The 25765-nt window shown below is 45.7% G+C and overlaps 4 protein-coding genes across 4 annotated transcripts; all 4 read left to right on the top strand.

Annotated features, from left to right (window-relative positions):
• Positions 1 to 2237: 2237 nt before the first annotated feature.
• AOL_s00007g156 (uncharacterized protein) lies at positions 2238 to 2654 on the top strand (the record flags this gene model as incomplete). Its single annotated transcript, XM_011120057.1, has 1 exon — positions 2238 to 2654. The coding sequence occupies one exon, from the start codon at positions 2238 to 2240 to the stop codon at positions 2652 to 2654; it is 417 nt and encodes a 138-aa protein (XP_011118359.1).
• Positions 2655 to 14651: 11997 nt separating this feature from the next.
• On the top strand, positions 14652 to 17456 carry AOL_s00007g155 (uncharacterized protein; the record flags this gene model as incomplete). The annotated part of the gene is made up of 2 exons (XM_011120056.1): positions 14652 to 15420; positions 15643 to 17456. 2 exons carry the CDS (start codon positions 14652 to 14654, stop codon positions 17454 to 17456), a joined length of 2583 nt encoding a protein of 860 aa, XP_011118358.1.
• Positions 17457 to 19537: 2081 nt separating this feature from the next.
• On the top strand, positions 19538 to 23223 carry AOL_s00007g154 (uncharacterized protein; the record flags this gene model as incomplete). The annotated part of the gene is made up of 2 exons (XM_011120055.1): positions 19538 to 21161; positions 22334 to 23223. 2 exons carry the CDS (start codon positions 19538 to 19540, stop codon positions 23221 to 23223), a joined length of 2514 nt encoding a protein of 837 aa, XP_011118357.1.
• A 762-nt stretch (positions 23224 to 23985) lies between these two features.
• On the top strand, positions 23986 to 25593 carry AOL_s00007g153 (uncharacterized protein; the record flags this gene model as incomplete). The annotated part of the gene is made up of 1 exon (XM_011120054.1): positions 23986 to 25593. The coding sequence occupies one exon, from the start codon at positions 23986 to 23988 to the stop codon at positions 25591 to 25593; it is 1608 nt and encodes a 535-aa protein (XP_011118356.1).
• Positions 25594 to 25765: the final 172 nt, after the last annotated feature.

Raw genomic sequence — 25765 nt, 5'->3', positions numbered from 1 at the left:
GTAGATCAATTTAATACCTTGTAGGAGAATATGTATGCTTTCAGCAAGGTAGCACACGGTTTAAATCCAAAAGGTAAAGTATATGGTAATGTTTGTATGCAAGAGGAAGTGGAGCGAGCGGGAATCGAAAGAAAAAATCGGCCGGCTTTTAATTCGATAACCCTCTCCTTTTGAAGATGCTAACATTCTCCCAATTTCTCCTTTATTGATAGATGAAGAAAACATCTATGATGGAGTTATGTCTTTGCCAGATCCCGCAAACATGCAAATACCGAATGTAGAAGGGGAGGAAAAGAAAAGAAAAAAGAAATGAGAACACAGTAAAATAGAATAGATAAAAAAAAGGAAAAAGAACCAGGGAAACAGAAACAAGCTTGCCAAAGCTACTCGTATGGGGAAGAGTGGTTCGGATGGCCCGTCTTAGATTCTTTCCTCGAGGCTTTTTCTCTAAAAGCTGCAATAGATCGACATGGCATCCGAGTTATGGATGCCAGACCGCGATGGAGGATGGGAATGCCTTCCTTTTTTCCCTGCCCGCCTTGACAGGGAAGCACAAAACGAATGGCAATGCAGCTGACAACCTCTCGATATGCTCGATGACGACAGTCAAGAAGTTAATTCCAAGGTGGCAGTGAACTTCAGGGTCTTTCTTGGATTGGGCCCGTCGATCGGAGCCATGATGTTCCTTGAGAAACCAGCCTAGGTCGTTTCGAATTCACCCAGGTTTATATTCTGGCCCAAGTGCCCATTATATCACATCACCCAATACCGGGAAAAAAAATAAAAATAAAAAAACCAAAAGATGTAAAACTTGGGGAAAAAGACGGCTGCCGCAGAACATGTCCGGTAAAAGATTTTCTGGGGCCTTGAAAATAGAACGACTATAATAGCAAGGCGTGCAAAGCAGGCATAAAATGGTGGTAGTAGTGATTGGTAGAGGTGTGTGTTGTGCGTTGAATAGCGATCTTTGCCATAGACAGCAGAAGCATCCTTACCTTCGACTAAACAAAACGTGCCAGCGGGTTGATCGATGAGGCAACTGGTGCAAGCTACGGCGTCAATCTTCCGCGAAACTGGGAAGACTCGAGCGATTGTCCGTATTAAAACTTGTTTCGACACTATATTGGGTTTCGCGCGGAGAGAAAACTGAGTAAAAAAGACGGATATCTCAAATGTTAGACCTTTTGGCTTTTTGTGTGTTTGTCGTGGCTTTTCGGCTTTGGATGTGTATGTAGTATGTAAAATGCAAAACGAGCATGCAGGAAAGAGTGTGAAGTTCGAGGGCAGGAGAGGTCGTTTATACATGAAAGCAGATGCAATGTGACCATTAACCTAGTTAACCTCTATGTATGGCACAGTGCTCGAATAACTGGCTGTCTTGCCGGTGTGAAGGCACACTCCCGTGCAGCTTACTTGCTAACAAGTAGTAACTCCAAAGCAGGTTTTTCCCAAAAAAATTACCTTTTGCTTTTTGGGGCAATTAGATATTGTGGGCAAAAAAGTAAGTAGTTCAAGGGAGTCTGCAATATGGGAAAAGAAAAAAAAGAAAACCAGTATTACTAGGGACAAGAAGAAAAAGAAATAAGAAGACTCGGAAAAAGAAAATGGTGGTTAAAATAAAAAGGTATGAAAGAAGCAATGAGGAAATCAAGAAGGGGCGAAATGGGATCGAGGATGTCGACAGCAAGTGCAGTGGAATTGAACCGCGCAGAGTTGGAGGTCTTGCTGCTCGGGTCCTAGGCTGCAAAGATACCTCCCGATCTTGAAGACACCAGGCCTAGAGCCCAATCAAACCCCGATTAGACCAATCTTGAAGGAAGAGAGTAAGTCAGGGCAGGCCGGGAGGGGAGCCCGCTGGATCACTAGACCTCCTCGGCATAGTTGCTCTCTTGAGCCCACTTCGAAATGGGCCTTCTCCCCAACCATGCAAGCGCAGAAGGACCCTTATTCGTTTTTCTTTCCGTTCTGCCACTTGTATCAAAGAAAGCCGCGCTGATGATGCAGAATTGCAGGAAGCGAAATTTTGGGGGGTGGTTGGCTTTGAGACGGCCCAAGGCCTATGACGCTGGTGGTCGAGATTCCATGGGGTAAGAACAAACGCCAGACGAAAAAGTAATTATAGCCCGGCATCCACACTCATACCCTTGTCCCCGACATACACACCACCACACCACACCACACCACACCACACCACACCACACCACGTCCTTGCTTGCTTGCTTGCTGGCTTGATTTCAATGTGTGGGAGGAAACAGTCAAGGTGCAAGTGCAGGGTCAAGGCAGCTCTTTGGTTGAAGCGTGAAGATGGACCTTCCGAACAAGCTGACCTCCAATGGCAACTGTCTAAAGGCATTATCATCTTCATCATCATTGAAATGATGCTAGCGAGAGTGAGCCGAATCAAGATGTCTGACAACCAGCCGAAACAGTCCCTTGTATCTGGAATGCTTGAAAAAGGCGATAAAGGAGAATCTATGATGCAACTCCGGGTTCATCTGTATGACCTTGCACCGACAACTTTGCTGGCCGCCGGCATCCAAGCTTCCACTCATAGTTGGCCTATTGAAAGCTTTATTTCCTTTGCAATACTTCTTGCCGCATATATCAAAAGTAGGAAAGCTTGGACGGTAACAGCCTGGGTGAAAAATATCTAGCCCCACATTGAAACGAGTGCAATGTCTTCATCTTTCTGAAGTTTCTTTCCTCGAAATTAACGGAAACCATTTTGCATGGAACGTACCTTTAAGTAAAAAGGTATCTATAGCCGGACCAATTTCGATGAAAGCGGATGCTTTAAAGTCCTAATAATTGTAATCAGACCCACGCCAAAGTTAGAATGTTATCAAACGGTTTATTGAAGATCTTCAGCAGTCAAATCTCGCACATCAGGCCGCTTCATCCCATGACTAGGCCATAGAACGTGTAGAAAAGCCATTAGGCTTCCTCATTAAACTTTCCTGAAGGTAGAAAGCTGAGGTCGAGATAGAGTGCGATAAGACATTATCGCTTGCAGCAGAGGAACCGAAAGCTTACTTACTTTGCAAACGAACACGCTAATCGTGAAAGATTGACGCTGAAATAAATCGGAATATTCGGCGATAGACAACTTTGCACCCTAAAGGGCTGTATATGCTGAGTTGCAAGGTATATACTTGGGTGATTCTCCTCTAGCTCTGCGGATCAATGATCTTAGCCTAGTGGCCGGGTACTGATTCTATAGATCTATCCGAGCGAATTTTCACCTCAAGAGCTCGAGAATAAACTAGATAGTTGAAGTTCTGTGATATAAATAGGTAGATTGTGTGATGGGAGCAGGATGGTCGGAGCAGAGAAGGGGAGGAACAGCTGTCTATCCCAGCTACTTTTTATACTCATCCGTCTATTACTCTCCCCGATCAATTACCTGCTCAGCCCTACGCCCTACGCCCTACGCCTTATGATCCCAATATAGTAAGATATAGCTGGAGATCCATATTTTTTGAGTGCGATAATTTTGTAGACTCAGAGATATTCTCGTGTAGATGAGGCCGATTCAAAAGATCCTCCAGATATAGAAAGATACTCGTTTCATTGCATGGCTGCCAGTTGCTGTCAACGTTGGTTGTGCGCTGCGTGGTTGAGAGGTAACGCCGCTACGTGCCAACCTCGGGAGATCGCTGCCCAAATGCGGCCTCCCCGGACCACAGAAACGCCACCCCGGTAACCAACACAAACAACACCGGAATCGATGGGCCCGGAGCCGCCCTCGAGAATCCGAACCTTTCGGCCTCTCCACAATTGAACAAGATAACATGTACTTAAATTCGAAAAATATGCTGAGAAATGCCGCCAAGTGCCTAAGTGGAAGCTTATGGAACAGCCATCCGTTTCCCCAGAGCACTAAAAAAAAAAAGTCTAATATTATAGATAGTGGAGAATCAATTAATATTAATTAGTCTAGTCGCAAATTATAGAAAAATTGTGTCGAAGGGAATGAACTGGGGCGACATATGATACGAATGTGTAGAGACAATGGTATAATTACGCTATGTATCGTATCCGTTAGGCCTTCTACACACAGAGTGATATCTACTTAATATATTCATGCATGTAGTGACGTTGAGGCTTTTTCTACGCTAGCAAGACGTTGTTATCTAGGCTTCTTCCGGCGCCGAGGCGGTCTCTGGTCTAAGCTTATAACGTCTGGTGATAACCTCATTTGCATGTCATCCGCTGTACTAACGATTGTTTTTCTAATTTTATTCCGACCGTGTACGGATTTTGTCTACAGACCAAAGAATTGTTATTTTTTATTTGTCTATTTGTTTGACGGCTGGCGCCATGGCCCAGGGCTGATTCGGGGTCCCTGAAGATCATATCAGGGTGCCATTGGCATTGATAGTCGATGGCCGTACTCGCGGTAACGTAAGTTAATCTTTTTTGCTATCGAATGTTATCAGGATCATCCTAAATATAAAATTAGGTTAGGATACCATGATATGTATGAAGCACCGGAATGCCATGATGATGAATCTCGATTTTACGAAAATTGCACATCGATGAATGGGATATGCATATGCATATGTGGAAAGAGATGGTAGATTTTAACATTCCGCCGCTAGCCAGCTAGGCCTAGGCTTTTGCAAATTTGCTTGACGTTGCAATACGACGCAACGTATGCACTGCCATCGCAAGGACATTGTAATAGGCTCATACCTTGACCGTGCCGTTGTAAAAGGCTTATAGCATTCCTGATTCCATAGAGGAAGATTCCTGGCCTACGCGCGCAATTGCCGGTTTTTGTGCGGCCAGCCCTTGTTTGTTAGTATACTAGTAACGTAGCGCTATGACGCTACTCTGACAGAGGCGAAGAATTCTCCCACCTCCTGATGAGGGAAGCTAGTCGGGAAGCAACTGCAAAAGCTATATCATATGTCTTCAAGTTTCTGTTGCTAACAACAATCTATAACACCGGAAAATCCTGAATGTGTCGGCCATGATGCCAATATGATGCTGTTAACGTACATCTTGTGACACTGCCGGATCGAACTAACAGATCCAACCCACACTATTCCAGGTGGAAACCCAGACGAGATCTAAAAGGTATCTTTACGGAATACTATCACCAAAAAGTCTCTCTAACTCCGCTGCATGAAATCCTGTTTTTCTCATACAGGCTCCGAACAAAAATCCCTCCACGTCCAAAAAGAGTCGGTGCACCCCAATGCAGTTTAGCCCTTCTTCCCAATCCCGGTTGACCGAACGCCACCACTGCTGAATCTTGACTAGTCATTGTCCGAATCCAGTGCGTTCGCCAAGGGAAAACTGGAGGGTTGTGAGCAAGAACACTCGAAATCTGGTGGCTTGCCGCTAGCAGGGGTTACAAGCGATAGTTCGGGTAATGATCTACAGCTACGATACAGACCCTGGACCTTTATACCCCTACAGATATTACAGGACAGCGAGGTCTTGGCGGTTCTTTTTTGCAGCAGAACAAGGCGAGGAAGACTTAATATCATAGGAGTATTAATGTGCCTTCGTTAATTCTGCGAGATGCCGTGGTTCGAAGATGAGTTTTTCTGCTGCTGCGCTGTAACATGGTTTAGAAATTTCGATAGACATAAACGGAAATGTCATACGCTCTAACGTATAACCATTGGACGAATGATATTGTATGATGTTGTTCCGAAGATTAATTTGGCGATAACACCGTATCACTGAAGGCAAACAGGAATGTAGCTGAGTGAGGAGGCTCAGTCTTCAGGCAGCAGGATCACTAACTATCACCGTGATCAGTAGCGCCCGAACCCGTTTGCTTGTCTTAATCTTTGATGCACATTGCATACATATGTCAAGAAGTCAGCGGGAAACGATTCCAGCGCTTCGACATTTTCATATCAAACATTTGGCTGGCAAGTGCTTGGCAAGAGGAAAAGTCCGCAGCGTTAGATAATGTATCATGCAGGTCATTATAAGCTTAAGGGCCTGGAACCAGACGAAATAGCCATGTCGGCCCCATATTGTGACTTCACGTCTATGTTTCTGTTGAGGACTGTAGCTAGTTGCATTTTAAGCTTCGGATCTTGGGCTACTGCAAGCCTCAAAACGCCTCGCAGGAAATAGATCCCGAGGTCCTAGCTATTTTGAACCCCCCTCGGCTCAAAGTACACAGCCCTTGGAGGCATGGTTAGCTTGCGTAAGGGTTAAACTCATGATGAAAATCCGAAAGACCTGCTACATACAACAAAGGGTCTTTAGAGTTTTTCGGAGCTAAGGCACGGCCGGGTGGGGGCTGCGAAAAATGATTCGGCGACGGAGCTGGAAACGACGCAAGGGCACGGGCTGTTTTGGCGCAAGTCAGATGGCTCGTCGACGCTTTTCGGGGCCAAGCTAGCCTAGCTGAGCCTAAGAGATTGAAACATTTTAGTTTTGTACAGTACATTTGTTTGGATGCTAGTCCGACATCCGGTCTGGGCTTTCAAATTGTGGAGAAATTTGAAGCAAGGGCTTTATCCTCGATAAAAGCTGCATCGTCAAGCACAGTCAAGTTATAATATTTGCAATATCCATAGTTGCGTCTTCAGCGCCTTGCGAGATTCTTCAATTAAAGTCTGCAAGATGGGTGGCACGGCATATCAGGCCCACCATGGCTCATTGCATCCAAATTCCGTGCATGTCCCGAGCTTTTCGGAGAGCCCAACCCTAACCCGGCGAACGACACCGCCCGCCCCCGGAGAAGAAGCCCTTCGTGATGTTTCTTTCTCGCACACACCTAGCTTCCTTCGCTAAGCTGCAAGATCCATAAACCTTCATTTCAAGAGCGGATGGGGCTTGCTTTAGGCTAACGATTAACGAGACGCCAGCTTTCTTGTCCCTTCTTCAAACAGGTTGAGCTTATGCGACAGCCTAATAAACATGACGTATCAAACCCATAAAACGTCCTCCCGAACACGCTCGCTACGCTACTGCCTTGCGGGTGATTGACAATAAACCAATTTTCCGAGCGAATGGTAAATTCGAGTCTTTCAATCTCACGTGCCTTAGGCCTTCTTTGCTCGTGAAATAGCAAAGTACTTAAAAGTGAGTACTTAATACATATAAAGTTGGCGTACTATAGCTTACTTTAGCTATTATTATCCACTAGATATTGCAATCAAATCAAATCAAACACCACAAAGCCCAAAAAGTCGAGGTTTTGAAAGAGGCAAGGAGGCAATACGGCTGTTTCAGCGCGAAAGTGAGAAGAATGCGCACTGCTGCCTGGCCGCCGTGGTCGAAATATTTAAATTAATTGCATCAGATTCTACTCTGTAGAAATATACATAGTATCTGTTTTTCTCCCCGATACCCGTCATTACAGATTGAACTATTTTCCTATTCGTTCAACAGGGCTTGTGATGTCTCTCAATGGGAAGGGGCGGATTCGTCGCGTTTCAGGTTTTCTTGTTGATTGGCAATCTTTCGCATCTCGGAAGCCCACAAGCCTTCCGCACCCTCGTCTTGCCGTCCATCGCGATTCATGGTTATCCATGGCTCCATTTCCCGGAGTTTCCCTCCGGTCCATAAAATTTAGTGCTGTGGATTGAGAGCCACCACGCTAGGGATCAAGTGATTTACTAGTCCTTGGAGTGGAGTTCTGTGCGGCACTCGAGTCTCGGCACCCTTCATGCATCTGTATGCCTGTCTCTCCGTGTCGACTTCCGGACTCCCTCCGTCTTCTAGCTCTAGCTCTAGCGTCGGCATGAAGCAATGAAGACGATCTCCTGCCGTCTACATTTTGGAATTCGAAATTGAGGGTATAGTCTGCACGCGTTCCTGTCGGTCCTACCAAAGAGGAAACATTCCCTAGCTTCATCCATATACATATACTATATGCATTAGAACGAGACGGCATAGACGCAAAAGAAAGGAATTAGAGCCAACGGAGGCTCAAAAGCTCTAGATCATCCGCAACAGCGTTCTTTCACCGCTCCGTCACGTCGACTTTTCTCAATCCTCTTTCTCTATTGGAGCGTCGGGTCGGTTCATTTCACCAATTTTTTCTGGACCTGCTGGTGTAGCAGTCGACACCTTTCCTAGCAAGGGCAACGCGCGACAAAGTGGGGCCCTGGTTTACATACAGACAATGCGGTGCTTGCATCTACGGAAAAGAAGTCCAGATCTAAGAATAACCATTTAACTAGCTCTGCAGAAAACGCCTCTCTGACATAGACATACATAGGCTAAAATCGAGAAACAAGATTAAATTGTGTATCCACGGATGTCGGGCAGCCTCAAGCGAACGTTTAGCGTTCGTATCGATACTCGACTCGAACCTCAGACCTGTTGGTCCACTCTGCCCAGGAAAGTGTCTAAGAACCTCAAAGCAATCAAAGCAATAAGATACTAGTAAGATGTTAAGTATGTGGAGAACACTTATGTGAAGGTTCATCTGCAGATTATTTCGCACCTTGTCCAAGATGCCCTTCAAAATTTGCAAAAGAAACTCTCAAAATCTCGAACGTCCTGTCAAGGGCCTGTCTTTCAAAAAAAAAAAAAAAAAAAAAAAAAAAGGCCATCCAAATTCTCCGCCCCCAAGCCCGAATCCAAGACCATATTTCGATGTCTTGAGACATTGCAACGCGAAAAAGTGGTAGCGGCAGGGTATCAATTATTGAACAAGCCCCTTGAAACACTGCGAATTCCCAAATCGCTTTCGCCTCAAAAGCTTTCCAGCAAGGGACGCTTTTTTCATGACGTCATGGTCTTGCTCGCAGACATACACCTGCATTTGGGAACACAAGATTTCGGCAAGGGAGAATGAAGACAGTTCTACATACGCTTTTGTACGCGGTTTTGATACGGTGCGGCGGATAGATCACGTTGGACGACAAAATCTTTTCGTGTAAATTTAAACCTGATACGAGATGCATTATAACAATGCAAATGTTGTGTTATCGCAGTAAGAGCACTGGCAAATGTAAAGTCTTGGTCCTTTTCTTGCATCGAGTGATTGCACGAGTCAATTACAATTCTATTTTCTCTCCAATCTTAAAACGGAACATGCCGCTGAAATCTAGCCAGTTTTAGGGCGGCAGATAGTCTGCGTTAGAGTGGGATGCCTAGCACTTTTCGATATCGTTTGATATCATCCGGCATCAATATCACAAGCTTGGACTGCACGGTGTTTATGGCCGCCTTTTTCTTTGGACTTTAAGATTTCCCTTTCAAATTCGTTGGGGTCTACCGAAGCCACAACCGACCGGTGTGACTATTACGGTAATAACGGTTAGGATTTCTTTTATGCTGATATCGGCTAAGCCGATTCCGTTCCATCGTGAAACGAACCGATATCATGATTACCGGCGTATTTCGTGGGTTTTCTTTGGTTCGGGGCAATTTTCCACTTCTACAGACATGATTTCGATTGCAACTTCCTTTGCGCTATCCCGGTTTCATCTTCGGAGATATTATTTTCTCATTATTGTGCTAGCCGTCTAATCAAGACATGTGTGATGTGGCCGATATAATTTATGTTTCTGCATGTCTTGTTACGGATAGATGAAAGTGTGCGCCGATGCAGCAACTGGCCCCGGGGCAAATATGCGCTCTTACTCTGTGGGGGAAGCAAATTGGCCAATGCGCTGCAAGTCTCGAGGAGTATTAAGGTGGTGTGAGCTCCACAGTTCACATTTTACAACAAAATGTGTGGACAGACATTCGAAAGGTGGTATCCACTTGCCTACTTTTTTTATTATTCTCGGCTTCAAACTCCAAAATATATTTTCTGTATTCACCACCATGTGATCCAGACTAATTGGAGGTAAGCTCGGGTTTTTCAGCTTCTTTTTGCTCGGTCTAGACAGTTTTCTTGTCTCCGATTACAATCGATCGGGCGAGTCTTGGTTGCCTTCGCACTCACGAGGTCCGTGAGGGTAACGATCGACGACGCACAATAGTGGAGCAAGCTGAAGGAAAGGGAGAAAGGAAGGGAGAAAAAAAAACCAGTTTACGAGTTTCAACGGTTTACTTCTCAGCTACGAACTGGTTGAGGTCGAGGGGAATGACACCAGTCGATCGGTCGATAAACCATCGAACTTGAGCTCACGAACGTACGTCGCGTTCTCTTGCCAGAAATGAGCTATTATGCAAGGAAATAGTGGTGCATGGATGCGGAGAACAATAGGAGTAGCGGGATGGCTTGGAGGCTTTGAGCTTATTCTTTCGGAATATGCATACATGCAACTACGCAGGATTATTTCGTTCAGTGTTTGGTGCTAGCTTTCTCCGCCCTGCATACGCAGCAAAGAGGGACTAGGTTTGACCTTGCTTGTGAAGTGGAGAGATGGCAGCCATTAGGAATAGTTAACCCTCTCTTCGTAGCTGGAGTTCCGTTGGTGAACGTGTATTACAGTAGACTCCTTTGACCAATGTGCTGGCGTGAGAGCTCACAATCATGGTGGAGAATCAATAATGGAGTATAGGACAGATAAGCCCTCTCCTCTTCCACGTGGAAACGAAATGTCGCCCCTTGCAGGTGTATTGGTGATCTTCCATAAATTCTCGGGTTCGTTTTGTGCCCTTTCAACGTCGCCGATCATGCGTCTCATGATGTTCTACCCCTCACATTAACTCACATAAGGGGCTTCTAGATTATTGAACTGATTGACGTGTGATTTGTGCTTTGTGCTTTGTGCAACCACTTCGAACGACTCGGCGTTTTCCAGTTCGTTGTCCTAGCTTAAGGGTCCTAGCGGTGATTTAGGACACGGAGATAATCAATTATTAGGTTGCAGACCATAGCTAGGTGATATATCTAGTTCCAATTGTGAATAGTTTACAGACTAGGTAGCGTTGGGTGTTTACAAGAGCATTTGGTCTATCGTGGCGGCGACATGCTAACCTTTTAAGTTTAGGACACATCTATACGTTTAATTTAGTTTTCATGAATTCAAAAAGTTCGTTTCGTTGATGTTAGTTTTTTCCTTGACCTGTAATTTGTATCTACGGCCAAGTGTTCTCAAATTGATCTTTAGTCCGGGTCCTTGTATCCTAATGGTCCCAACGTTGGCTAACTGGAAGATACGGACCTAGTGTCGCGCTATAGAATCACTGCATTGGGCACATGGCTTCCACGATTTTATAATATTTGATTATGTTCGTAATCGATGCATTGATCATATCTACTAATTAGTAATGCGCAGCATCAATTTGACAGTATTTCGGTCTCCTTATAGTCGATATAGTCTAAACATTGAAATATACCAAGAGGTCAGATTTTCGGCAAAAGTAGAGTATCGCGTTATACTTAAATTTATCTTATCTCTTTCATCTTGAACCCCACGTGGTAGACACAATCTTGACATGCACTTCCTCGCGCGCGCGCGGGTATGCATAATCGCACGAAGTTTCAAGATCCCGAGCGAGTCAATGCAAGGCTGCTGACGCATGATTGTCAATTAAGCTTGTGAAACCATAGACGCTAAATGTCTATCAAAGTCATAATATAATGGAAATTGACAAGTTTATGCGATTGACAACCTTTTGGTGAGAATTAAGCCCTGGTATACCGGTATCTGCCCGGTATATGAGAGATGCATGCAGAGCGGTCATGGTTTTGATCCCGGTGTGTACGGTGTACCGGTATGCAAAATTCTAGACTTTGATTAGTCTTGTCGTAGAGTTTGATATCATATTGTTTGATATCTTCATAGACTTGTGGTTTTTGGTGGTTTGACATGCCATATATAGAAGTTACAGATCTGAAACATCGATGGTTCCGCGGGGTTGGTGCTTAGGAATCACGATAAACCTCAGTCGGGAAGTTAAGTTGGTTTGATATTTGGATATAAGTTAGAGAGGGGTGTAAATTTCCGCCATGCATCGTGAGCGTATAACCTTAATAAGACTTTGAAGATTTTTACCAGCTGGCTAGGTGGCCCGTTGGGATGATGCTGGTTCTATCTTGATGAAAATTCAACAACTAGACTAATTCAACACTATAGTCCAGAAACCTGGACAGGATATTCCTGACGTTACTGGCAGAGTTTTACAGTGGTTATTGGGTTTGGCATGTGAGAGTAGCCTTGATGGCTACGGAGGATAGGATTTATTGTAACTTACCCGCTCCGATATGAAGTAAAATTTGAGCCTGCTGAATCAGAGTCACAAGTTGAGCGACCAACCATTAAGCCTATTGTCATCCTCAAGCAATTTCAGGTTCCCGAAACCAAACAAGGAGATTGTTACGAGGATTTTGGGGTCAGTGTATGGTATTATCGGGTTCAGGTTCTATTGAGCTTTCTGCGGCATAGGGTCCTACCGATGTGTGTTGTAGACGACCTCTGGTCACGAGACTAGGTTTCCCAACAGTTTGGTTACGAGGCTGGTTTCTCAAGTTGGAATAAGGAACATAGTTGATGATTTTGAAATAGATGGGTGGGGATATTATGCACATGACATGCTAAGGTCGTTCTATGGCGTGAGCTGCTGACTTCAAGGGACGAGTTTCCAAGTTGGCGCTTCTCACATACGGTGTCTGATTCCAAATCTTCTACTAACCTGAGGCCTGTTCCTACTAGTTTCAGGATAGACCAACAGGAATTGCGAAATAACTCGGATGTGAGCGAATTTAACAAGCAATATTTTGGTGTGCCGTCGGGATAGTGATTCTTGAAGAGAAAGCTCTGCCGGAATTGATGTACAGCTTCTCCATTGAATCCATGGATCCTCAGTACATACTCAAATATTAAGAGTTTTTATAGGCTTCCACCGCTAGAGTCATGAATTTTCAAGGATTCAATGCTTATATTTAACTAGGTATCTTAGGATTTCATGGGAGGTATATGTTGAGGGTCAGGGCGGTGGGCCTAAACAAGCAGGCCTTGAGGTTTTGCGTTGAAGCCACAAAATCCAACAAATCAGGTGGATATGGCAGCACAGGCCTGTCAGTTCACACTGATAGTTAAATCTGGCATGTGAACTCGATCTTGTGAGCATATGGATCCTTATAAAGGTTATTACCATGGCTATGCTTGGTTTTTTTTCTTTCTTTCCCTCGACTTTTGTTGAGGATGGCGCAGACATATATATCTTTCGACGGCACAGCTGGTTGGTCCTGACAGGACACAGGTTGGGCGCCGCAAAATTGACTATCCTAATTTCAAATCAACTTCTGCGGAGACGCCACTTCTTCCTGGCCTGATAATTAAGTTAGTCAACAAGTACGTAGATGGTATCTTTGACCCCCCGGCAGGCCCTAATCTAGGTATTTTTGACTCGTATAGCTGTGAGGTTTCTATATCGGATTCAGGTCCATGCAACGACAAGCTTCACTTCCAACACATACGATAGCCTCGTAGTAACCAGTGCAGTGCAGCGCAGTGCTTAGTACCCTGACTAATATAATATGGCAACCATCAGGATGGACGGCTTCGGTATCTCGATATGCAAGATAACTCGCCTCGCCCCGCATCCGTCGATGGAGCCATCTACTGTCGTCGCTGCTACTATTTTTTCCACCTATTCTTGGTCGAAAGTGGTCTTACTCAAGCCCCACCTTCGTCATCCAGCGCCAAAAATCAACGACAAACGTCATGGGGTGGGAAGGAAAGGCGGTACCTGCGGAAATGATATCACGGGAGCCGTAGACCCAGGAAAAATTATCCATCCTAAGAAATCCCAGGTGTATTTCCCCAGCTACTTTGCAGTGGGAGAGTACAGGCTGCCCTGCATATGACTCGATGACTCCCACCAGGGTTTCTAAGTGCCCTCCGATGGATGGTGGATGCACAGTACCACTACCACCAACCTCTTTGGCCCCTCCCTTTTTTTCCCTTTGAGATGGCACAGCATCTAGACTTCGAAGGAATGGGATCCTCACTAGCCACCTAAGCGGCGAGTCCCACAGAAATAGTTGAATCTCGACGGTTGTCTAGGACCCTCACGCGGGCCGCTCATACGCAGGTACGATTTTTCAGGGCACCTGAGAAGGGCTTACGGCATCAGGAGGCTCTGCTTGCGCTCCTCGCAAAAGTGGAGGGTGTTTGGTCTGATTTTTTCTACGCTTTTGGCCAGTCCTTCCTGGCATCGGCTGTCGCTGTCTCTTCTTTCTCTAGCTCCTTTGGCTTCTTTCTGGTAAACGTATTCTAATTAATAGCAGCATATGCATCCTTCCAGTCAGCGTTTCTGAGAGCCTAGTCCAGATTTCTTCATCTTCTCTTGGGTTCTGTCCGACAAATAGATATCATACCACTTACCATTTCGATACCTTCTATCAAATAACATCATCGATCGAGTGCAAGTGGGCTGCTTTGCTTTGGGTGGGTTTTATTTGCAGGTCCAAGTACGTCATATAAAGGGTGACCTTTCCAACGTCAAGTGCTCAGGTCGGCAACACATCCCACTTCTCGAATCTTCTTCAACCTCGACCCTGTCAACCACAACCACCAACCACAAGCTGACATCTATCTCCCTCCACCAAAATTGCAAATATCACCACCATCATCATCCAAATCCCCCGATAGCATCTTCAAACTAATAGATCTCACGTCTGGCCTTTGGATCTCTGAAAAAGAGCTCTTCCTCCCTTCCAATCTCTCACGGCGTCTACGAACAGCTGGAAACCCCGCACTCCGTCCGGAGACGTTCCTTATCATTATCGGCAGCTGTAGCTGCTCTGTACGGCTTAAACTATGTCGTACCGGGGCGGGGAGTACGGCCACGGTGGCTATCATCAGGACATGCCAGTAGCCCAACTCGGAGACATGATTGATCCGGAAGAGTTCCCGAAGGTAGCTCAGCATCTACAGTCCTTACATAATTCCCATCCAGGCTCTTCATCAGGCTCGACGGGCTACCCGGAAGATGCAGCTCGACATATCTACGTGGATTCAGCCACCGGGAGTCACTACTACACAAATGAAACACCCAATTCAATAGCCCCGTATTCCGGATATGGCTACATTCAAGCTCCGGAGTCTAGCTCTTCTGCTCCACACGCGTTTGCAGGTGCCATGCGAACTCCTGTTAATGCCAGTTTTAACCATGGTATGGGCTATTTTGACGCCGGGTGGCCGACGGCCCCCAATCTCCCCCTCCCCCCCACTCCCATTCAGAGCATTCCCTTCCCTTTAAATACACCTTACACTAGCCCAATTCATAACAAACGCTACTCGACAATGACGACACCGAGCACACCGACATCTTACGGACGTCCGTTTCCTGCTCTTGGTAACGGGACGCCTCAGTCGACTACAAGTGCTTATCCACCACCAACTACGTTGTCTCTTCCTCCTCCGTCTCCTGCAGTCTCCTCATCAACTTCGAGCTCCACCAAGCAATCAGTCTTTCAACCAACAAGACGTTTTAGCTATGATGATGGAGGACACTCAACTCAATATCTCACAAATGTCTCCAAGAAATACCAGGACTTCATGCAATCATTCTCAAATGGAATCGAAGGTACGTCTACGGCAATTGCCTCTGATTAGGGTTCAACACGAAAACCAGAAGCGACTTTAGACGAATCCCTCGATTTGCATGTTGCTACGCTCCTGATGTACTAAGCTTCCTCTGGCTCAGTGCTTTTTGTTCTTGGGGATCATCTCTCTACTTTCTCATCTCACGCAATCTTCAAACGTTTCGAAACCATACATGTGAACTGATTTGGTCTTTTATATATAGGACGGGATAGATATGAACCGAGCCAGGATTCGGACTATGAACCTCGTGGCAGACGGCCTACTTACTATCGGCAATCTATGGAAGGCTATATTACTCCTGGAGCGAACGTCCCACGAACCTCAACAAAAACACCCGGTCCTGGCGGGGAACTCTCTACAAGGCGAGGTACAATAGCCGCGATCCACCAGCCTCGCCCGCCAAACTCACGGCATAGTTCATCTGAGAGCGGCGATGCCGAACCCACTTACCGCCCAAGCGGACGATATGACGATTACAATGGAAACCCTCGTCCCAAGGGAAAGTCAAGACCTAATTCGTTCTCTTATCCTCGGCCGACGGACTCAGAACCAAGTTTCTCGGCTAGATACCCCTTTTCACCAGATATGGATCCGAGATCCTCTACTGGTTCTTTGGGAAATAGATACAACCCGCCTGCTGTTGTACATCAGCCAGGTGACAGGTATTACAAGCCGTACGAATCGCCGTCTGGGCCAGCAATCGTCAATCCCGGTGGCCGAGTGGGAAGGTATTACATTCAACCGTCTCAGCCAATCGAAAACTTCTATTATCCTGCGATACCCGATGAACGAGAGAGACCTAGCTTCGATGCTCAGAGACAACGAGCTCGATCTAAAAGCAGATTTCGTGCACGAACTCCCGCTCCTGAAGAACGTACCTCAGCATCCGAGGAGGAAAAATACAGGGCTGGTCTTATTAGAAGCAGACCGAGTTCTCCAACCTCGTCACAACCAAGAGGAAAGTCGAGAAGAAGACGGGATTCACCTTCTCCCGGTGCTTACAGGGCGAAATCACGTATGCGGTCAAAATCTCGTCCACGCCCTGAGATCATCCAATCTACGCGACCCCCTCATGGTGACTTGCCTGCTAGACCCGGTACACCCGGATCTGCTCGACCGAAGACACCAATGCCAGGAAGTTCTGGTATGGACGCAGAGGCTATGTTTAGGATGGAATCTGAACGACAAGAAATGGAGTACGAGAGGTCGAGGCTGGAAGCGGAACGCGAGAAGGCGAGGTTGGAAAAGGAAAGGGCGATCCAGGAAATTTATGAATCTATGGAACGAGTAAACTTGGACCAAGACTCGCAATCTCGAGGTAGTGGAAGGGAGAGCTATGGTTTCCAAGAACAACAACAGCAGCAGCAGCAGCAGCAGCAGCAGCATCAACACCAAAGACATAAGTCTCGCGCTAGGTCCCGTCACCGCGACCACCACTCTCGAAGCACTAGCAATGAAAGGAGTGAAAGGGACAGCCAGAAAGACGGGCGCAGGAGGGAACGTGAGCGACAGAGGGATAGTGAATCGGAGAGAGAGAAAGAACGAAACAAAGCTGAGGAGTATGAGAAGGAATTCAATAGAGATAGAGAGAGGGAGAAGGAGAGAGAACGCCGTGAGAGGGCACGTGAAGAGACCCTATCGAGACTTAAATCGGAAGCAGCGGCTCCTAAAGTCACTGACCCCGCGCTTGCGAACCCCATGGTTGAAAATATCAATCCTCTTGGGCGTAACAACCGTGAACGTGCGGGTGTTCAACCCGGGCAAACATTCATTCGACCAGACCTTCTGTGCGCCATGAGGTCACTCAAACTCTGCGTCGTCGAGCACGATCCAAGTGACGATCACGCACATAATCAACTCTTACGGTTGGACTGCGGCCACGGGTACCATGAAGATTGTTTGCGGAGTGCGGTGTCTAGCAGGGAGAGAGTCCCGCTAGCTCAGGTTGATTTGGAAGCCGATAAGCTATGGTGCGAGAGATGCAGGGGTATATTTGGCAAGAAGGCTGGAAGGTAGAAGGAAGAAGATTTTTTTTCCATATTGGCATCTTGATTTGGTGGTTTTTTCAATACAGTGAGTTTTTAAATTAATCTGACGACTAGCAAAAAGAAGAAGGATGGCTTATGATGGAATGGATTCCATGTTTTGTCCTATGTAGAGGGAGATACAAGCGTCATTTGTCAGCCCATTAGATGGACTTTTCAAGCCATACATTTTGTATTGTTCATGTTTGTTTTTGCGAACTCTCTGGCATAACAGCATTTTTGTGTTCGTTTTTCTAAGGTTTCAGATCGATTGTTGGGAATTTTGCTACTAGGTTTTCGATTTGCATTTTGCTCGCTCCCCTCTAAGCTAACTAGCGTGGTTCGTTTTATTTGAACTATACATACATTATTCTTTGTAGCAATACTACCTTGTTATCAGTCCTCTTTTAATCTTGTTTTTCTAGCGGGCCTTTCCTTTTTTCCTAATTTCGAATAATCAACTATACGATTTGCATCTGAAAAAGTCTAGGCTTTCGTAACTTCCTTAGCTATTTTGTAGTTGGTTAGTTTGGTATTTCTTAGTTTTGGAGCTTTGTTGGATAAAACATAAAACCTAATGCATCCGATCGCAGTAGCAAGTGCTAGTTTTAGTGGATATGAATACCTAGTAATTTTGTGGCTGGCAAGGTCTTGCTCTAGTCATACTCGTCTAGGGCGTTTCCGTGAGGTCGTTGTCGCATTTCCGGATTTCCAAGGCATGGGTTTTCGGATTGACCGATGTTCGGATCTAATCTGATAATCAAAATGAGATTTTATTTCCTTTTAAAAAGTTCGATCTCCAAATGTAAGGTCGATGTATAATACAGCGTGATAAGTTACGGGAGTAGGTTATAGTTAGTAATTATCCCGTGTCAGTAACGTCAATCATACGTCTTAATTACATAACTTAGTATTGAATCTTGGTACCTTCCGGGCAAGGAAAGTTTCAAAAGTACCATGCATGAAGCGGATTTCCAAAGGTAGCTAACGAACCGAGAGTAGAGTGCATATACTTTATACGGTCTAGGACCTTGAATCCCGTGCGCATTTCTAGGACCATCGTCGGCCGACACGTGCACGCAGAGGGAAAAAAAACAATGAAGTTTAAGTCTACATCCTAGCACCAGTCCAGTTCTACATGTCATGTAATTTGAGTTTTTTTTAAGATTTTTTTTTAAAATTTTTTTTTGAAGTATTTTTCTGATTGATGTTCTGCCCCTCATATTTTCTCTCTTTCTTTCTTTTTGTTGATGCTGTGAATTCAATTGATCGAGAGCGTGCCTGTGGGGACAGAGTTAAGACGAATTAAGAAATTGGGCTGAAATTAGCGTAGTAACCCTAGTTAGTCGATGCAAAAGATCAGACTGGAAGAGGATGGATCCCACAGACCCCACCAGTACATGAATTTTTGAGGGGCCAGTGATGCAATTGACATCCGTTAGCCGTCAAGACCATCAGCTTTGTTTGTGGTCTTCTCCACAGTTTAGTAAATAATTGCTGTTACTGTCGTGCGTGGGCGTCTGAAGTTCGAGAAATGTGTGGGAAAAGCAAAATACCACACCGGATTAGTCATCATGAGGCTTGTGTTACCAAGCTTAGAGCTCCCCTGGGTCCTGGTTTGGGTAACAATCTGCATTCCAGTAGTATTCCTTTGTCGACGTCGGTTTGTTTGTGTCACCAATCCAAAAGCTATTTTGAACCTCTCTCGAAATGCTCTCCACCGCTTTTACTGTGTACCCGTAGTGTCATGCTACTTTTTATTTTTTATTTTATTTTTTATTTTTTATCTTTTGGATCGTGGAGCTACACATTGAATTGCGCTTTGGGATGATTAGTTGCACTTCGCTTTGGGAATAGGGGTGACTTGCATAGCTTCGTTTGGTGGCTGCATGTGCATGCGCATTTCATTCCCGATCATTCGATCGCCGTGAGGGAATAATAAAAGTGTCTGCCCTAAGTTGCGCCTTCTAGACGCCTTCCAGCCTCGATGCTGCTCCTGTACGATGCGGATAATTCAAGCACATCGAGCCAAAACACCACTTCGGTCACGATCACAACGCACGCACGCCCACAATGTTCAGGAAGGCGCTCCGAAAACTGCATCTACCAACTGCCAATGGCATTGATGACAGGGTAGTATCGGTAGATGATCATCATATACATGCCCTCCCTTTCGATGGTCAAAGATACCGATCTGGCGGTTCGACGGAGAGCTTTCATGTGTCGCAGAGTGATGCATATGAACCTCCATTTTTTAAACTTTCATTCGATGTTCTTGAGATAGTCCTGAAATACCTCTCCTTCCGGGATCGAATAGCTCTTTCCCTTACGACCAAGGGTCTTCGTCATCTGGATCCCCAACAAATTTATGCGAACTCGTCTACCCCCATAACCAGCCCTCGCAATCTGCTGGGGGCGGCGGAGCGCATATCTCGACAGCTCCTTCCTCTTCGTCCGGAATTCAAATTCCGCGAAAAAATTTCGAGTGCTGGGGCCGGGAGGCTAGCACAAGATGGGGTATTCAGATGCCCATATTGTTTCCATGAGCTCTGCCCACCAACATGCGGGACAGCTCTTTTTTTAGACCATGCCACCGGCATATTCTATCCACGATCTCTATTTCCTATTGAGACTGCCGAGTTTTACTATTCAGTATCTCGTTGCGAATTTCGTCCGAAGGCAGAGATGGAAAGAGATAACCCTGAACCGCAGGGGGCCTTTTATTCAACAATTTGGTGCCAGCACCATCGTTGTCCACGAGATATATTGCTTAACCAAAAGAAGAATTATAACAAAAAGTATGGTAGTGGCTTTGCTCGTTTCTGTTTTGAGTATGAGGATATGAAACGATGGCAGGCACTACGGGCTAGCCGACAGCCATTGGCGACATCTGCGCGTGTTAGGTGGTTAGTTGGACACCGAAAACAGTATCCACTGTACTTAATCGCTGCTGCGGCCGGTCTCAAAGCTACAAATCGGAAAGAGCGTTTAACGTGGGGCGCGAACCGCCCCACGGAGTTGGAGAAACATTGCTGGATGGAGCCGGTGTATGAAAAATTCTTTTATGAAACGGTATGCAGACACTGCTTATTGCCACTCGCCTACCCTGTCGCAACGGGTTGGAGGGAGCGATACAAGAAATGGTTCGGCGAAACCTGCCGTTGCGAAGCCCGCATGCCGGGCGGATGCAGAAGGTGTGGGGTGGTCAGTGTTAAATTTACCATGGTTGAGGTGTTCGATACCTTCCTGCAAATATATTCTGGGACGAAGGGGCTTGTGAAGCGAAGGAGTTACTGGTTGTTTCTCGCTAAAGAATGCGAGATAGCGAACTACTTTTCCGGCCAGAACAAATCTCGACTGAAGTGCGTCTACCCTCTTGAAGCGGAAAGACGTTTAAACATCGTTCGAGGGGTCGAGGTTGCACTGATCGCGCGGCCAAGAATCGGACTGCAAGATCTGCCGTATCAGACCATCCTATGGATCATGACACTGCACAATCGAACTAATGATTTCCATACGAGCGGGTACAATGAAATGGTTCAATCGAGTTATATATTTCTGAAGACTTGGTATGGAAGCAGTGCGGCTGTGATGGCGCGCGACACTATGGACATGTCGGCGTGGCGGGACCGCATTAATATGTGTTGGCCTGAGGCCAGACCAGTGAATGAGGGTGACACGGTCGAAGTCAAGTACGGTAATACTATAGTATAATGTGTATATACTATACAAACATGACAGGCGCAGGCTTCGAGGCGAGGGAGACCCATGGTGATACTGTATGTCGTACGCATGTCTCAGATGAGAGAACGTTTGCAATGTCTTGCTGTGCTATGGCTGATTGGGGGGGAGACCGAACACCCACGGAATGTCTTAGTTGGTCGAGTCCTGGTGGGTCTGTCCGGGTTTCTCATGCATGCGCATGTCTTAAACTTGTCCGACTGGAACATCATCCAACAGAATATGTAGAACAGAACCAGGGCTTGGTTCCCGATCACACGAGGCTTAGTAACATGAACTAGCTCCTATTATCGAGGACGCACTAGTAGTTTAGCTCAACGACTCAATGCCTTTAAAAGCTGGCTACTGCTCGATGGGACTAACATTATATTAGAAAAAAAGGTAAGGCGTTCCGATTTCTAGTTTCTACCCCTCTAAACAGCGATATATTATATCTTCGAAGTTATAGAAACAATAAGAACGTCAAGCGCAGACGGACCAATTGTTTCTTGATGACTCTGTCGCTTTTATCATTGGCGGATTCGCCTGAGCTTTTCTCAAACATCATTGCTTACCTGCATCGGACAGATACGTTTTCGCTACTCCTGACGTGCAAGTCGTTATACCCGATAGCTCACCAATGGCTTTGGTCCACGCTCGACCTGTCTGAATATCCGCTTTTCTTTAACCATGAGGACTCCGTCAGCAACCAGGGTCGTTATAAACTCGCCCAATTACTCAAAATTTACAGATCAGATCTATCTGGGTTGAAGCAGATACAAAATATACACCTAAATGGCGGGGTATTTTCGAAAACGAGTGTGACCCGTACAAGTGGTCTGATGGGGACATTGGGTGATCAGTTATACAGACGGTCGATAGAACCCAGGCATGTCAGTTTGGATATTTCTAGTACATGTAAACGACCCTCAACTATAAAACTCTCCTACAACAGAGGGTCCACCTTTTGATTTATCGATTTCTAAACGATTGCTTCTCTCTTCCAAATTATAGGCTGCGATATCGGTTTAGAATACATAAATACATACTCTAGCAAAGATGGATTATTTTTTCTCCAGGTCCTCAAGGATTATTCGCGATCGAGAGCGCCTGTATTCTTTTCCTTACACTTGACCACGGATTTTATAGGCCCGACGTTACACCGAGACAAATTTAAGCATAACCTTTCGGATATCCTCGATTTGACGAAACTTACCAAAATCAATTTAACGTTATATCTCCGCAATCGAATACTCTCGTCGGACGACCAGGAAGCTCTGTGGGATAGCGGCGAGGAATGGGAGGACAACCAACCAGGAAACCGAAGCCCCCAACAGCGATTTGCAGATTACGATGTCATCGGCGATAGTGACACGGGGAATATTCGAGAACAAGCGAAACTATTATCTGGCCTCCTTTTTTCAACTCCGAACCTCGTCCATTTATGTTTAGCCACAAATAGCAGTCGCTACGAACCCGTCGAACTATACAATTTTGCCAAGGCGCTAAAGGCTCTCCAACGGACTGTCCTTGCGCTCCGAAAACTCAGAGTCATGGAACTCCACGGCCTGATATTCCATCCCTGTTTCTTCCTACACCCCCCGGAGAGCGTCAGAGTTTTTAGAATCGAAAGTGGGGGTACGGGAAATGTATCCGCTGCGTGGTGGAAGAAATTCGCCGCTTGCCCCTTCACGAATGTTGAGGAAATGACACTAAATACCCAACATATGGCCCTCGGCAACTGGACATCCAGCGACGACGAAGAAGAACAGCAGAATGACATCAAATTTTGGATATTCGGAGTAGGCGATGTTAGAATGGAGAATTTGAGAAAGTTTAGGGCACCGCTTTTAGAAACATTGCAAATATCTCATGGACCTTTGGATCTATTGGAGTGCGTTCTCAAAAAGAATCCGAAGTTAGACGAGGATTCGGTTAAACGGTTATCTGCGGCGTGTATGCTTGATAAAGCTTATCAAATGGAAACGGCGGACCTGATGGACGAAAATGTATACTGCGATCAAAACCAGGTTTGCTGACAGCTAACCTTGGTGAAGCAGAATACAGAGCCCGCAAGATTTGAATTAGTCGAGAAGGGTAGAACTTTTGTACATATATGTCTTCGAATTTGGGGAGGAAATAACGATATTAGAAGAAACACCCGCCGTAATAGATCATTGTCCTTCATCGGACTATCGACGGCATCTTAATTAATTAATTTAAAGTAACAACTACTACCAGCCTTGCCGAAACCGCAAGCTAACCATGCACGCTAGTTAGTAGTATGCAGCTTCAGGATCGGAAGAGATAGAGTTCGAGTTGAATCGGAACAGATCAGACGATAACTGCAGCGACACGTTGTGATTGAAGCCGTTAACCGCGAACCGAACTCAAAAACTCGAACATGAAACACAAGCCATGCCACCAAACCCTGACTATAAAACCTCAGCTTCCAGCCTCATTCCTGAAGTCTAACTTGATGTTACCAGCTCGAAGCGTGGCGTCTACGATATGTGTTGGCGTTGGCGTTCATTTAACCCAGCGAGGCTCCGAATGCGACTTAGGCAGCCGCCCTGCACGGTGCAGTTCTGCATAGAGCTAATTCCTATGCATGCGAATAGCTCAGGTGATATATGTTTCGAATTCTCCTGTGTGCGCATTTCTTGTTTTCCGCGGATATAAATCCGACGTGACGGTTTATCCGATCCTTGAAGTGGCCTTCTGAAATACATCGACCTCGAACGGATATATCAATACTACTAAGTACATACTACTACTAGCTACTAGCTATAGCTACTACCATGTCAACCTTCCAAGGTTTACCCCACAATTCATTAGCGGAACTCGATGAGGCCAAAGTGGACCAGTCTCCACTATTAGGCTTGCCGCTAGATATTTTTCTCCCAATATGCGAATACGCGGGTCTAAAGAGCCGAATTGCCCTTTCGCTAACCACGAAGCGGCTGCGATATCTCAGTCCTAAAAAGGAGGACATGACATTTCCAGAAACACTCTGCGTTTCTAGAATCTATCGACAAATCCTCCCACCTCGTGAAATAGAGTGCGTTTATGCAGGACTAGGTCAGGGGCCGGACCCTGAAGAGGCTGAGAATCAGACGATTAAATGCCAATTTTGTCTTGCGCCGTTGTGTTCACCACGATGTTCAACAGCTCTGTTTCTCGATATTGCTACTGGGACCTTTTACCCGGAGTCACTTTATCCTGTCAGCAGAGCAAAACTTCTATGGTACCCAGACACTACGACTAGGGATCATGAATTTGCGTATTCCTGGAAACGTTTTCATTCTAGCGCCTTCAAAATCGGTACTACTTACTCTACAATTTGGTGTGAGCACCATCGATGCCCTCGAGATATATTTGCGGCTTCGAATTCAAAGACTCCAGCGAATAAAAAGGGTAGTGGGAAATCAAATTCAGCAAAGGAGAAGACCAAACAAGTTCTCGAAAAGTTGAAAATCGGATCATCAAAATCAAAGCCACTGCCATTTCATCCAATAGAAAAACTCAAGTTTGAGATAGACCTGTCTGATGTACTCAATATTTGTCGCGGTGGTCATGAAATCTCACGGAATTGGATGGTTAGTCGATTCTACGTTGGCGACAGGGCCATTCCTGAACCAACCTACCAGAATACCGAGCCTGTCTACGAAAGGTTTTTCTACGATATTCTCTGCCGCCACTGCCTCCGTCTCCACCTAATAGATCAACCTCGTGATAGAATCGTCCCAACAAAAGCCTGGACCGATGAATACATCTCCAGTCTAAGCTGTGTTTGTAACTGGACTGGCAGGTTAAAAACAAGTGGTTGCGGAACATGTGGGATATCTACGGTCAAATTCACATCCATCGAGGCTTTCGATCCAACGGTGGAAACGGTAAAAACCGAGACGGTGAAGCAAAAATATACACTTTACCTCGCTACAGAATGTAGAATTGAAATAGCTGTTGGAGCAAAAAGACCAGGCAAAGTGGAGTACCGCAAGCGAGAAGTCGATGAGTACAACAAATGGAGGGGTATCGCATGGAGAAGTAATGGATTCAGGCCGTCGGAGGAACATGGAACGGACTTTGAAATCCAAAGGATCGTCCCCCAGTCTCCGGAAATGGCGCAAAAACAATTAGCAATTGTTAGAGGAGAACAATTTGCTGTCTTGCCGCCGCCACCAAGAGTAGGAATAACTGATTTACCATATCCGGTGCTGAAGAAAATTCTGGTGTATATTTTAGGGGAAGATGGGGAAGGAGTCATGGAGAAGGATGGCCTGTCGGCGTGTTTGAGGACGAGTTATGAATTGTATAAGGCGTGGTATTGTGAGGATGCGGCGTCGGCGGCTTTGGAGTGGATGAGGCAAGAAGTTAGGGAGACTAACAAAGGGTTCTACTTTTAGAATCGGCAAAATATCCTCTCTTTATGGCTTTATTGTACGAATTCTTAAGATGATTATTCTTATAGATGTACTGATCAACGGTAAACTTAAATGAATTCTTGAAGACATCTTATCGCTAGTAACGATTTACATTTGCGGATCTTAAATCATCCTAGCATGACAATGACGCACA

This window comes from Orbilia oligospora, assembly GCF_000225545.1.
Source record: "Orbilia oligospora ATCC 24927 unplaced genomic scaffold scaffold00007, whole genome shotgun sequence".
Lineage (NCBI taxonomy): Eukaryota > Fungi > Ascomycota > Orbiliomycetes > Orbiliales > Orbiliaceae > Orbilia > Orbilia oligospora.
Note: the sequence above shows the minus strand (reverse complement) of the source record. Positions and strands in the feature narration are given on the sequence as shown.